At 38.3% G+C, this 15,339-nt stretch overlaps 2 protein-coding genes across 2 annotated transcripts; both read right to left on the bottom strand.

Moving 5' to 3' along the window:
- Nucleotides 1–1,430: 1,430 nt before the first annotated feature.
- On the bottom strand, nt 1,431–6,629 carry LOC102713358. Its single transcript, XM_006654054.2, has 12 exons — nt 6,359–6,629; nt 6,140–6,214; nt 5,243–5,327; nt 4,923–4,990; nt 4,575–4,676; nt 4,217–4,306; nt 3,921–3,995; nt 3,813–3,845; nt 3,269–3,343; nt 2,129–2,179; nt 1,867–1,952; nt 1,431–1,772 (listed from the first exon to the last, which is right to left on the bottom strand). The coding sequence occupies exons 1-11, from the start codon at nt 6,476–6,478 to the stop codon at nt 1,872–1,874; spliced, it is 855 nt and encodes a 284-aa protein (XP_006654117.1). The 5' UTR covers nt 6,479–6,629; the 3' UTR covers nt 1,431–1,772; nt 1,867–1,871.
- Nucleotides 6,630–9,128: 2,499 nt separating this feature from the next.
- Nucleotides 9,129–15,145, bottom strand: LOC102712085 (FACT complex subunit SSRP1-B). Its single transcript, XM_006654998.3, has 16 exons — nt 15,057–15,145; nt 13,964–14,149; nt 13,755–13,860; nt 13,525–13,661; nt 12,485–12,568; nt 12,308–12,399; nt 12,087–12,195; nt 11,903–11,989; nt 11,715–11,807; nt 10,990–11,187; nt 10,761–10,912; nt 10,512–10,662; nt 10,294–10,392; nt 10,019–10,189; nt 9,817–9,895; nt 9,129–9,701 (listed from the first exon to the last, which is right to left on the bottom strand). Exons 1-16 carry the CDS (start codon nt 15,108–15,110, stop codon nt 9,562–9,564), a joined length of 1,938 nt encoding a protein of 645 aa, XP_006655061.1. The 5' UTR covers nt 15,111–15,145; the 3' UTR covers nt 9,129–9,561.
- Nucleotides 15,146–15,339: the final 194 nt, after the last annotated feature.

Here is a 15,339-nt window from a genome sequence, read left to right as displayed (position 1 = left end):
AATTTCGTAGAGTTCATAGTCGATGCGATAGTTTAAGCTTAAGTGATGACTAGCTAGCAGATCTTGCATAAGGACTATTAGCACCTATGAAAAAATAAATTCTTTTGACATGAGTTTGAAAGTTCAGATCATTTAATTCAAAAAAGCCGATTACAAGAGGTAAATTCTTTTGACATGAGTTTGAAAGTTTCATCTTAATATACTTTTGTATTTTTTAGTGTTCAGGTTAATTATCTACCGACCATATCGGTTAGATCAGGACTTCCTTGGTTACATCCAATATTCGGAGAAAAACATATATTGTTGCTAGTGATTATATCAGTTTAGTTTTAAGTTATGTTTGTATCTTGGGTTGATTTATTTTGACTTGATATTTGTTATTTGATATCTTTAATCTAATATGTATCGGTTCAGTCCGATATATTAGATAGTCCGATATATTAGATTATGTTTATCAAATAGTTTATACAAGGTTGATGTATCTTGCTCACTATTTTATCGGACTTCCGATAAGTTACCAGTCATCGGCTCATCAATTTGATAGCAATCTTAATCTAACGTTGCTAGGTGTAATCTCTTATTATTATGGTCGATCATCATTTGGTTATTGCCGATGATCCTTGCAAGTATGTATACTCATTCTAGTTATATCAATAGAATAGTCGATTGTCTTACTATATTGCATCTATATCAATTAATTTTACTTATAAATAGTTATTTAAGTGTTGTATCTAGCTTATGAGGATTGCATGCAAGTTGTTTTCAATTGATCGTAGCAAATAACTATTGTTTATTTAATTATTTGAGTCTTTATATCGAACTCCTAGCTGATCCAAGCCTTTAACAGCCGATTGTTTAACTTGTGGGCTAAACACTACTATATCGACATCTAATCGGCTGGATTCTCAGTTATTTATTGGCTCGATAGCTGATCGACTTCTTATGTTCATCTTGTTATTCGGAAGATCAAACTACCGAACACTCGCATCTCTTGATTTAGGTCCTACGATAGTTCGACGCAAAGACTCTCGAGCATTCGTGTGTATTTAGCACGTCAAACCAACAGATTTGACATCAACAAATATTTGTTCAGAAATTATTGTCACTAATCTCTGCGCTACTCCAGGTCATAATTGTCACTAATCTATCTGTTTTTTACGGCAGAGGTACAAGCTCAAGAGATGGAACTCGCGACTGTACTTGCATTAGTTGCATGACGCTATTGTGGTAGGAGGATTTAAAACCTACTGAACTCGTGACTGTTGCTCTGAACGAAAAAAAGGCACCACATTACGGCACCACCCAGATGCTGTTGATCCATGCGCAATTGACTTACAATGACACCAAATCATTTGGTCGCAAGAAACTTCTGTCTATCTATAATCGACTTGAAAACTTCATATAAGCTGTTTCATTCACGCGTGGAAATCTTGCAAACTAAACATGAAGTAGATAGATACAGCATCACAAATATAATTCACACGTGTTGTCAATTTTATTCAAGGCAAAAGTGTTTGCCTGAAATCTGAAATCACAAGCGATGCCAGCATAGCACGGTCTGAAAATCCCTAACCACTAGTATCGAACAAGCTTTCAAATGTAAAAAGCAGCACTTCCTGCAAGCAGAAAACTTGAAAAGGCTGTAACTCTTTACATGTAAATCTAGTAAGAAATTATACTTTACTGCATTTCAATGGAGGGTGTAATCTGGGTATTAGATGAGATGCCCTCGGATATCCCCCTGACAAAAATTACTTTGGCAGACGTTGGACCTACAAAATTATTGATCATTTCTTCAACACATGACTGTAAGTAATAAGTACAGGATATTCTGTATGTACCATGCAAAGAGGTCAGTCCTCAAACCTGTTTTATCTTGAATCAGGGTTGTTCTTAGGTGAACTGAAGATTTCATTGTCAAAAATCCCTGATTCTATGGCCAGTTTCAACCCCTGAAAAACAATGAAGTGAGCAAAACAGTGAAGTGAGCTGACAGGGTCAAATCAGTGACAAGGCTGTTATCAGCACCAGCACCAAAAAAGCTGTCTCTACTGAAGTTCAGGTTTATGAATTAGCAGTACATTAGAAGAAAGATGTCTAGCCTTAGTTGGTAACTGTTACTACTAACCTGTGTGACACTTTGGCTCCCAAAACGCTTCGCAGCTATTTTTGAGCCCTCCTGTACAAATTCAACAAAGTTCAGTGCAGTGGACAAAAAGTGTGTTAGCAACTTAGCATACACCATACCAGTATAAAGAACATAAAGTTTGTTTGTATAGCCATCTCAACCTTACCAAAATAACTGGGAATTGACAACATGGTAAAGTTGTGTGTTTGGTCTGTTGCCAAAAATTTTGGCAGAGTTGCTTTGGTTATTTAGTTTGAGACCGACAAGAGAATAACCAACATATGTTAACAAATTTTTAGAAATGGCATGGGTAAGGCACTCCAAAATTTTGGCAAAGGACCAAAACAATAGCCAAATGCATTCCCTTGCCCAAATTTTGGTAAGGTTTGGTTGGGCATCAATCCAAACAGCCCCATACATGCTACTCCTTCTCATAATATAAGGGATCATGCATATAATATAGGGCATGCACTTGCAAACATTAAGTAGAAAAAGTACACATCATGTCACAAAAAGTAGTTGTTAGAGGAATAAAGTAGTACAAATGTTGGTAGCTGAGGAATATAGTAGTGCAAAAATTGATAGATTGAGAATAAAATAGTACAAAAGTTGATGAATGGAAAATAAAGAGTTGTCTCAAGATCACAAGATCATTTAGGGGGTGATCTTTTGGCTTTTTCACAGTATATTTGCAAACAAAAAAATAATTTGTGAATACAACTTTTATATGCATGTTCTTAGCGATCTATAAGCCAAGACTGAAAAATAAACTAAAAAAACCCCAAATCAACTCCAAATTTAAGGTTAAAAATTCAAATTTTGGCTTATAACCATAAGCAGAAGCGGAAAGTGAGGCTGTTATATTCTGGGAGAAAGTAAGTGGCAAAATTTCTTGTATTATGGGCCAGAGGGGGTACTTAACCGCGATTTATAACATCATAGAAATACTCTGCAAGTACTAATATCCCGTATCCTTAGAAAATCAACTTTAAGAAAAATTACAAAATGAATGCATGAATCGACATCAAAGGGATGTTATAAAAGCACAATGCATATACATATCTAGAGGACATATCAGGAAGTAAAGAAGTACAGATAGTTAAGCCAGAACTGGGAATTGTAAAGTGCTCATGCTCATACCAGGCGTTCTGGCAGCTTCCCACCATTTTGCTCTATAAATTGGCAGAGGTACATCACACCAGCACATGAAAAATTCTGTTGACAGAATATAATTAGCCATCATAACAAGAACAAAAGTTTAAAGAGCTTGCCATATCAACTGAATATAGATAAACTCAACCTTCAATAGAATGAACAGTAAGGTTGGGTGTAACTGATGTTTTTCTTATCAAGATATACTTGGAACAGAAGGATAAAGACCACCGTCACAATTCAGTCATCAAACAAATTCAACAAACTACAACATGCATGTAAAAATCTCAAGACCTACTTCCATTACCTTCCCAGCAAATTTCTAACAGACCAATCTCTACTTTCCACTAAGGTTAGGAAATGAGGCCTTACTTAACACACATTGAGTCAGTACTTCCAACACAAAGATATCATTGCCCAGGCTAAAACCAGTGCAAATGCACTATACCTTTTATGCAAAAAGAAAACAATGGAAGCTAAAAGGACTGAAATAACAGTAGAAACATTTCTAAGTGGATGTCAAGTTGCCAACCTGTTTGGCTTCCATCGAGTCCATCTTTTCATCCTGCAGAAGCAATAGAGGATTGAAACAACCTGAACAAGGCAGTTATACACAGTGTTTGGGTAGAAATACACTAACCAGACCCCAAACCAATTGTTTGATGTTCTTAATTTCTGAACCAATATTCTCAAGCTTCAGCCGTGCATCAGTAACCTGGATAGAAAAGTAGCTATTTCAAAAGTGAAAATCATACAAGTGAACCTGTAAATACTCACAGTTCACTTCTGTAAAAGGAAATAAAGGTGCCTCTTAAAATATAATTGCATTTAGGCATATGGCATTTGAGATTTCTTAAACTATTGAACCCATGCACATCAAAATGAATATATGCTAATGCTAAACATGGATTGATATGAAAATGACAAGGAAAGTACATCATCTCTTATTTGTCCAGAAAGTGCCTTTTGCTGATCCAATTTATCATCCAACTTTTCAATACGCTGAGTCAAATGCCTTTTAGCAGCCTGCATAATAATCAAGAACAGTGTTTGATGACTAACCAAATATCTCAACAGTAACATTACAAAGTAGTATACATGGATTTTTTTTTTAAAAAAAAGGATAAATGTGGGAGTCAGATGTACATAAACTAGGATGAATTAAACTCATCATCCTGGCATAGCAGTGTCGTATTAGTATACACTCCATACTCGCAGACAAGTGAAAAAGCAATGCTTTGATGCTTTGTGATGAAGATGAACTAGGAAAGAAATTTGTAACAGTTAAACTTACAGCGAGAGAGGTTTGCACTTGCTCCAGATGCTTAGTCATACTGGAAACAGCATTCGCCATGTTACGCTTGGTAACATACATTAGGTCCGCAAAGGAGATGCCCTGGTCAACATAAACAATAAAAATAAATAAATGAGTCGTTCTTCTCAAAAAATTGTTGTAGCTGTGAATGTAGAATGTAACACATAAAAATAATTTAAAATAACAAGGCCAGCTGAAGAAAAAACAGAAAAATTGGTTTGGTTTCTGATAAAAAGAACAAAGCAGATGAAATAGAAGCAGATCTACATTTTGGCAGTTAATCTATTAAGCATGACATAAATATAAAGACTATGATAGAAGGCATACCTTCCACCACATATAACCATAACCCAGTGCCCCAACAGTTGCTGCAGGTACTATCAAACCTGATACCCCTGCAAAAAAGATCAAGAACACTATAATCATGAATGCCTGGTCACATAGATCACAGGTTAACTGCACAATTTTCTGGAATAAGCAGCAACAGATCTATGTAGGCTGAGTTAGCGAGTAATGATTATTACTCAGTCCACTACTTCCCTAACTACAAGAATTCCATATTTAAAACAAGAGAAAATTAATCCCAGTGAAATGAATACAGCTTGTGATCTAGCAAGTCTATTATGTTGTGCAAAAGGTAGACTGACCTGTTTGACCGGAACCTCCACTAAGAACAGTTATAGATCCACGTGAGGAAGCAAGTTGTTTAACCTCCATAGCCAAGTTGCGCACCTAAGTGGACCAAAGTATAAGTCTAGCTTGACAAGATAGGCAAAACTGTTTAGTCATGATGACAATAAACAGTTACTATGGTAATATTCAACTAGTATGTTTGAGGTTGCACGCATCACAACAGTTTAAAACACTCGTGCAGAACGTATGGTGTTACAAGACAACAAGGCCTTGCTTCCTGCGATCAAACACCTGTGGTGTGGCTTGTAGTAATAATTAATATTAGCACAGACATTATGCACTTCCAAAAAGTAGTCAACAGCTCTTCATCCTTAATGTCAAAATGCCACCCCTGAACCTAATAGGAGTATATCACTTGACAATATTAACAAATACATAATGTCATGAACAACAAATGTATTGTTGAAGCTAGCAGTTCCCAGAAATAAGAAAGAATGCCAGCAGAACTGACTGAATGCAATGTGGACCAGTGTCATCTCATAACAATAATTCAGCAATCACTATAGGTAAAAATAACTAAATGCTTATATGAATTAGCCCCTGGTAGTATCTTGTGCCAAAATAAAGAAGCCAGTGTGGATGTAGTGTCGAATGAAACTTCATTGTATTGAAACTAGAGCATCAATAATAGATATATCCAAATAGGCATACACCAATTTAAATACTATAATTGCATAACAATGCATCCAATGTTTGTCCTTTCGACATGGGGCTCTGGTGGAGAAGCCGGAGCACCCAACTAATGGCAAAGGCAACGCACAGTACTCATGTTGAACAGTTGAATCTGACCCATCCCTTCGCTAATATACTAGCCGAAACACCTCCCAAGGGCAAGGAGATCAGAGGCACACCTGTTTAGTGAGCGCGTCGGACAGGTCTCCGTCCCCGTCTCCGCCTTTCCCCTTCTCCCCCTTGTCAAGTATCTCCTGCAAACCCGCAAGGCACGGATCATCATCGGAACAAAATCATCCAAATCCCCCCCCCCCTTCCCTCCCTCCAAGGATCAGGACGCGGAGCCAACGGGAAGGAGGGGGGAGGAGCCGCAAGGCGGTGGCCACGCAACGACGCACCTGGAGCTCGCCGAGGATCTCGGAGAGGCGGCCGTTGCGGAGGACGACGGAGCCGGCCACCCCGGCGCCGATGAGGACGACGACGCGGGTGAGGCCCATGCCGGCCTGCACCATCGCCATGGCCGCCGCGGCGGCGTACGAGGACGAGGAGGTGACGGCGGGAGGAAACCGAAACCCTAGCCCGTGGCTACGTCGCCCGAGGCGGAGGCGCGGAGGAGAGGGGATCGAGCTCGAGCCTCTTTGGGGAAGGGGGAGACAAGGGGAGGGGAGGAATGGTACGTGGGGCCACGTGTCGGTGGCAGGAGGAAGTCGGTGAGAAGTTTTTTTATTTTTTAACCATTTTTAATAATTTTATTACTAAAACAGAAAAAAAATATTTTCACCGTATTAACTTTTTAATCACGCCACCAATACTAACGTAACAATATAACACTGTCGCGCAGAGTTTTTGACAAAGACTCAACGCTAACCAGGTTGCATGGCAACGTCGTCTTGTCACGTTACCAACACTGGCATACGGTAAAATTTCTTTTTTCTAAAAATTAATAATAAAATTATTTACTAAAAATGGTTTTTAAAAAAACGTCGATGAGCAGGTCACCGCGAGGTGTGGAGGTAAGAAGAACACGAGTCCCCGCGGAACGGGCGGTCGCTCTAGTTAAGAAGGCCTTTGATGGGTCGGGAATCTGCAGAGGATCCGGGCCCGCAGAAGTGGCCCACCCCGCGCCATGGGCCTGGCCCGTTAGAATTAAAGAACTGGCTGGTGTTGGGCCTTTGTCGGAAAAACATTCGATATCAAAACACAGTGATATCCAGTTGTTTGTGCTCGCTTTACTCAAAAGGAAAAAAAAAAAGGAAAGTTGTTCGTGCTCGTCTACATTTATAATCGTGTGTACAGATGTTATGTACATGTTTTTTGGTTCTATACATTCGATTCCAACACATTTTGCATACATCAATAAACACGAGTTAGTTATGTCTAACGAAAGTACTTTCAAAATTCATGTGTTTGCGTAAATTTAACGTATCCATAATTTGAGCCTTTGAAAAAGTTTTGCACGAACACAACTCCACCAGCCCAACACAAAGAAAGGTGGTTCTCCAGCCAAAACACACATTTACCGTAATCATAAGCAAATAAGCTTATTTGACGATAATTTTAAAATCCAAGTTTGATTAATTGTCTTATTCAGATTTTTTTGGAAACATTTAAAATTATAATTCATGTCTAAATTATCTTTAGTGATAAACTAAATCATAAAGTAATTAATACCCTTTTTGGAATAAAGTGAATAATAAAACTGTAAGATTCAAAAGTTAGTGATACCTAGGGAGTAAGTGATACTTAAGAGTCTGTTTAGGGAGAAGCCCTAAATGGTCAAGAGTTTCTGAAAATCTATATATTATGAAAAAGTTAAAGAAACTTTTAGAAGCGGAACCCTAAATGGTCAAGAGTTTCTGAAAATCTATATATTATGAAAAAGTTAAAGAAACTTTTAGAAGCGGAACCGGATCCTCTGCATTAGAGGAGCTAATGTAGAGGGTGGCATTAGCTCAAATCTGATCCATTCATCTTTTATCTAACGGCTGGAGCTAGCTCTTGTACTTCTTCTATTATCTTTGCCCTTCTACCGTTACAGTTACTAAATGAACTAGTTTATGAGTCCTCATCACATTAATCCTAGTATTGTATTTTGTTTGGTCTACCAACAATCATGGTACTATGGTTGTGTTAAGTATTTTGTTTGTTTCACCAAAATGGTCATAAGGGCCGGTTCTTTTTAGCTTCAAATGGCTTGACTATTCCATATCTTTCACTAACACATATTTTAAACCGTTAAATGGTGTTGTTTCGTGCGAAAACTTCTACAGAGAAGTTGATTTAAAAAATCAAATAAATCTATTTCTTAATTTTTAATAATTATTACTCAATCAACCATGTCAACCATATTGCTTGTTTTGTGTATGGCTAATGAGCTAAAATGAACCGTTGAACGCGCCCTAAGTACATGAGGTAATTTACATAAGAAAAATAGCACGATATAACCCTAATATTGAGATATTATTGTACAAAATGCATCTTAACAAGGAAGATAACGGTATAATCCTTAAGACCTTAGATAAAATGTGGGCTCCCATCGTTTCGCTTTTAGGAAAAAAACCGTATTTTTATTAAAAAAAATAATTTACATGTAAAACTTTATACATGTGTAGACTCAAAGCAAAAGCAGTAAAATAAGCCATGATTAAAAAATCACAAATTCAATTCTAAAATTAAGATATAAAATTTAAAGTTTGCTTATAAGCAAATAAGCAATCATAACATCATCACCAAGTCCACCTCTCTAGTGTTTGAAATGTTTTGCCTTTACCAAATGTCACAACATACTCTAGTTTGTTATGTTTGACGTCGTTGGTTTTTTAATATATGTTTGACCACTTGTCTTATTAAAAGTAAAACTATTACATAACTACCATTTATTTTATCATGGTTTATTTTATCATTAAGAAAATTTAAGCATGATATTTTTTCATATTTGCAAAGAAAATAAGATTAAATGATCAAACATGTGTCTAAAAATCAATGATATCTAACATAAAAATGATCATTGAGTAGCAATTAATATATACCATGCATGGGTAGACTACATATTTGCTAAATCCAATTAAGCATAAGCTGAAGTTTACCGCCAGTAATTTTAAATAAAAAATTAAAAGATGGATAGGTCATGTACTCATAGCATAACATGAAAGGGGAAAAAGTAATTAAGCTAAAAAAACACTAGATCTCGCTATAGCATGCTGAAGTTTACCGCCATTAATTTCAAATAAAAAATTAAAAGATGGATAGGTCATGTACTCATAGCATAACATGAAAGGGGAAAAAGTAATTAAGCTAAAAAAAACACTAGATCTCGCTATAGCCATTGGATGAAGATGGATGGATAGGATTGGAGCTAATGCCACCCTCTGCATTAGCTTATCTAATGCAGAGGATCTGGATCCTTCAGAAGCTGCTACCAACCAGGCCTTTAGATAGAGCTGCTTTCTATAGCTAAAGATAGAGTGATAGACTTGAAAGACTTGCCGGTTCCTAGGATAGTTTTATTTACATCGAGATAGTTTATTTACATGGAGATGCCAACATCTCCTTTGTTCGTGTGTTGTGGTGGCACGCAACGCAATGCAGGCGTGTAGAGTGTTCAGTCCGAGGCAGAGGCAGAGGGAGAGGCAGGGCCGGGGTCCACGTCCATCGCAGCCGCCCCGCGGTAGGCGGCTGACTCCTCCGCGTACCGCTTCTTGTCAACTTGAGACTGCTCGATGTATGGCTGCTTCTCCTCAGCTGCAAATTAGACGAAGCGGTTCAAATGGAGCCTTTCACAATGCTTTTTTTTCTTTGGCTGCCATTATAAATCGGGTGGAAATTCCTACTAGTGATATCTAAGAATATTTATTACCTGTCATCTTTTGCCACCTCTCCCCAAGCTTCTTCGCAATCTCTGTGGTGGCCAGCTCGGGATTGCTGTTCTTCAGATTCTGCGTTTAAGAAAACGATCATTGGCTCCCTTGTGTTGAAGAAGAGATTCCCCACAAAATTCGACAAAGGTCGTGTGATTATTCAGAGAATTTTTGCACTAGTGCAGGGTTCAAGTAACTTACAGCTCGCTCAGCTTTTGAGAAGTACATGAATGGTGCAATTGCTCTTTTAGGGGCATTAGGATCTTTCTTCTTCTTTGGCTTTCTTTTTTCTGAGCCTTCCGCATCCCCACTCTTCGGCTTCCTTTTCTTCAAAGGTGCCTTTGAAATACTAGCTTCCTTTTTGGAAGATTTCTGGGGGAAAAAACAGCAATGTTGATTACCATGGTGCATTCACTATATACACTACTCAGACTGATTCTTTTGGGTGTTTTGGGGGGGGGGGGGGGGGGGGGTACCTCCTTTTCTCCTCCGCTTAAACTAGCATCAGAACCATCCTCTCCAGAATCATCAGTAGGAGATCCACTATCATCCTTGTCGGCCACAAAATCTTCATCCTGAAGTTGAAGAGAGAATTACGGCATCCAATGCAAACAAATTAGTTCCAGGAAATGACATGGTTGCTAAGTCAGACGATGGAATCATGATGAGATGAACGATTAAACAAAGGAAATACCTCTTCATCACTCTCATCATCGCCAGTCTGATTTCTAATTCGCTCCAGATGAGGATCAACAGCAACATCATCAGTGCTCTGAAGAACAGCTGTAACGCCACCAGCTCTACCTTGACCATCTCCAAGATTCAAGATTTTCAAATGCTTGCCACTTGAAAAAGATTACAATAAGGTACTTATCAGTTCAATACTTCCATAAAATAAGCAAGTACACTGATGATGGTGAAATTAATTAAATAAAGCACAGACCTGATGAAGTTGAAGAGGTTATGGTATTCATTTCTTTGGATATTTCTGAATAGATGTTCTTGATCATTTTTCAGCTTGACCAGGAGATCAAAATAGTGAGATGACATACTAGCACCCCCAGCACCATGTCGCTCAAATTCGACATACTCTATCTGCCATAAACAGCAACAGCTTAAAACAGGACAAATGGATGGAATTGTCAATCATCTCAGGAATGTGGAAAACATACCTCCTCATGCAGAATGAGTGTTGGGGGCTTTGGTAGAAAGAAGAAGCCCTTTTCCAGCGGATATAGCAACCCATCTTCAGCTTTAAGTGATGATTTCACTGCATACCCATCTTGACAACTGCGGAATGTGCTTGGCCTTGTAACTTTAGCACCAGATAGGCCACGAAGGACCTTGGAGAACACCTCATGTATCAGACCCTACAGGTAAATCGAATACTTTAGTTACAGATTGCAAATGTACAGAAGGACATTGAACCCTATAATTCATGCATAGGTGAAACACAAGGGAATGCATGATGCTTGATTCAATGGTAGTACTTGCCACACAAGCAGTTCATCACATCAATAGCAGCATGTGCAATTCAGTCAAACAGGAGCCGATGAGCAGATAGCAAAAATCAAAGATATTCAGTGACAAACTGATGAATCACAAGTTAGGTAATCGTGCATTCCAGGAGTTGGAGCTTTCCGGTAGTACATTACCAGAATAAATACAGTTCAGAGAATATCATTAGAAACAAGAAACAAAACATACAGAAAAATGAATGGACACTGCAGTCATGCAATTATTTAAAATAATCCGCATCCCCAATGTTCAATTTCTTTGGTTCTATGTATGCCCAGATGTAGATAAAAATGCAAAGCTACATGAGCCAGGGATTAGAACCCACTTTCCAGATGAAGAATGTCAGATTTGATGATTGAACACAAGCAAATTATATCACCTGGTAAGAACTCTCCAGTCTATCCTTGTACTTTTCAGCCAAAACTTCCTCACTCAATGTGAGATCCCTTTGAACAACTGCCTCAGTCTCAAACTACTCATAAATAAAGAAATTGGTTACTAAATGCCTATGGAAGGTGACTGTAAGTTGTCACCAAGTTAATATCAAATTGAATTCTCATACAGTACTTGAATAACAATGTGAGGATATAATGTCTGTCCTTTGCGAATTGGTGGATCAAGAGTGATCACCACAAACGTATGAGGATTATTTGACTGCCAAGGTGAAAAAACAAAACAATAAGGTTTTTTTTGTCAGATAAACAATTAACAATAAGAACAGCACATAATAAAAATACAGAAGGGACAGAACCTTTGGTAAAACAAAGAGGCGAAGAATACTGCTATATTGAATTTTGAAATCACTAGCTTGTCCTTGGAGTCGCAAGAATGACAGATGAAGCTCAACACTGTATCGACCTCTGAATAGAAAAATAGCACGTAGACATTTCAGAAAATCAAAATAATAATACCAAATGATGTCCTTATTTTTAAAGGGTCTAGTATCTCTATATGGTATTAAGATTTACCCACCTCGGAGTTAGAACAGCAATTCCATCAAATGTGACAACAGCTTCCTCTGATGAGCCAACATCAGCCTTGCTCAAGATAGCCTGCCATAAAATCTAAAGAGAGGGTTTCACCATTTGCAACACAATAGCATGTATTTTCTACTGTTGTCCATATTGCATGCTTGTTGAGCAAACTCACTTGAGCTGATGGACGATTCTCATCTCCAGGAAATTGAGTATTTGAAGTTGGTACATGGAAGCTTAAATCCATCAATGAATCTTTCTACAATTCAAAGGAAGTTGAATCAGCTGTATTTCTTTTTAAACAAAAAAAGAGTAAAAATTGCATTACCGTTAAACATAGTAGGGTATAAAACAATATGAATATTCTATTTTCAAAATATTCCAATGATGCTCATCAGTACAGATAAAGGCTCCAAAAGTTTACCAGATGATTTCTCTAAAAATGGGAGCGTGGTACTTGCAATACCATCAAATGAGAATGAAAAGGCATCGAGAGCATTACATTATACTCCATCCATCCCAATATAGCTTTATTTTGCACTCATCACACACCTACCAATACAAAAGCTAAAAGACTAAAATACCTCCGCTTTATCAATTCCTGTACAAGAATTTTCTACTTTATCTAATCCCAATGTATTTATCCCTTGCTTTCACAAACTCCAATGCAATCATTGCTCAAAAATGAACTTATTTTGGGACAAACTAGAATGGCTAAAAATGACATTATTTGGGACGGACATAGTATTCTTTAATTACAAGACAGACAGTTGAGTAACTGATGCATAGCAATGAAATGTAAAAGATAGTTTTGACAATTGTTCTATCCATTTCCCGTCATATTAATAAACATAAATTGATTACTTATAAGTTATAACCATCTGCACCTAAAGAACAGAAAAGTAACAAGAAGCACACCAAACCAATACATTCCCTCCGTATTTTAATTGATGACACTGTTGACATTTTAATATATGTTTGATCATTTGTCTTATTCAAAAAATTTGTACAAATATGTGAAACTGTCAGTTATAATTAAAATATATTTAGTAATAATCTAATCACAACAAAATAAATGATTACATAAGTTTTTGAATAAGACAAATGGTAAAACATGTGCAAAAAGTCAACGCCATCATCTATTAAAATATACTATTTAACAAAATATTAGTGAACTTGCATACAGGAAAATGTATATTTAGGCAAACCATATACCTCATGAGCCCCAGTAGTATCATCCACATGAAACTCCAGAACAACGTCTGTTTTCCCTTGCATCTGAGTCTGTGCTACATCTGCTAGAGAGACTTCAAATGCTTCCTTTGGACCAACATTAAAGCTAAGCATGTTTCCTGAAATGGAAATAACATGAAAACAATCAAACTACCAAACAAACATTGTGGAAAGTCAATGGAGAACGGAATAATATAGAGAACCTGGCTTACCATTGATTTCAATTCCACCACAATTATGTCCACTAACAGAAAGCTGCTTCTCGTCTGGTATGATCCCCATGTTCTTTTCTATGAAGTTAATCAGTGAACTGATATCCTAAAAATTAGAAGAAAAATATTAGCTCAATGAAAGTTATCCATGAAAAACATACACAATTGGAGGACCTACTTTTCTTAGGAGAAACTAGAGGAAGTATTACCTGTTCACGGAAGCCAAAGAACCTGTAGAAGAGGCCCTCCTTTGTTGAAACACTAAGCTGATAGGATCTGGGAATACTCATCCATGTCACAGAAGTGATATCGGACTTGTCAACCTCAATGGTCTTTCCTCCACCTTGCCTCTTCCATGCAAGTCCTCCGGAATAAAGTTTAAACTGGCCAGGATTCTACAAGAACCCAAACAATTTATGTAGAAGATTTCAGCACCTCAAGGAATGTTACAAACAGTGGACAATAATGATGATGGAACAAAAATGGTGTTGACATCAGACTTTTTTTAATGGAATCAGACTTCATTTACATATTCGCTTTTGCAACTGAAAATGGAATAGTCATTCACTATTACTGGAAGAAAAAACAATCATGAACAAAATAGATGCCAACATTTGTAGTTCTGCAGAAAAGTAATTAGTTTCAAGCATGGTAAGAGCGATAAATCATTTAACGAAGCAAGCAAACTGAAGATAAATGGCATTCAAAATTCTACAACACTGATAATCATGTAGGCCATAAGATATGATTTACTGAACTGATGCAGTTATGGACGAAATAATCACAGGATGAATGCTAAAATGTGCACTAAATGCAATGCAACTGGATACCACTAGCAATCGCATGAGATCTTCGAATAGTAAAGGGTCTATTGAATTAAAGGGACGATAAAAACCCACCATTTGGGAATATTTTTTATAATTTATTTAAGTTCCAAATTGTTCGTATGATGCTTTTCACCATCGCATTTGCAGTAACATAATTCGCTTTGCCTGGCCAACATACGTATTGCTAAGCCCATCAAAATCTAGTGCATTTCATATTAAATAAAATCAGTTCATCTCGGCGTTTCCTCCCTTCGAGGACAAACCCTAGAAAAAATCAAGCGCCACGCACCACAAAATCGCCGCCACGAATCCCGGCAGCCAAGCCCGTACCGCGGAACCGCCTCACATGTAGCGAGAAGACGACCCCAGAAATCCTACCAGATTGTACAAACGCCTAGACCGCTAAATACTCGACGAACCAAGGGAGGCCAAGTCTAGGAGCGGAGTCGAGGCCGAAGTCGACGAGTACACTCACGTTGCCGCCGCGACCGCCGAGGGAGATGTTGTTGAAGTGGTGGCCGTCCGTCATCGCGCCCGCCCGCCCGCCCGCGCTAGCCCCTTACTCCGCCGCAACCGACGCACCCGGTGGAGGATGCCCGCCGCCGCGGCGATTCGCCCGCGCCTCGCGTCGCCAGCTGCCTCGTCTCGCGTGTGGGGGGGGTGGGCCGTGGGGATCGATCGATCAGGTGGCGCGAGCGCGAGCCGCGACGTGGAGGAGAGAAGAAGGGGAGGGGGCGCGCGGCGCGTTAATATAGGCG

The sequence above is a fragment of the Oryza brachyantha genome, chromosome 5, assembly GCF_000231095.2.
Source record: "Oryza brachyantha chromosome 5, ObraRS2, whole genome shotgun sequence".
NCBI lineage: Eukaryota > Viridiplantae > Streptophyta > Magnoliopsida > Poales > Poaceae > Oryza > Oryza brachyantha.
The sequence above is the reverse complement of the archived record's forward strand: the minus strand, read 5'-3'. Positions and strand labels throughout refer to the sequence as shown.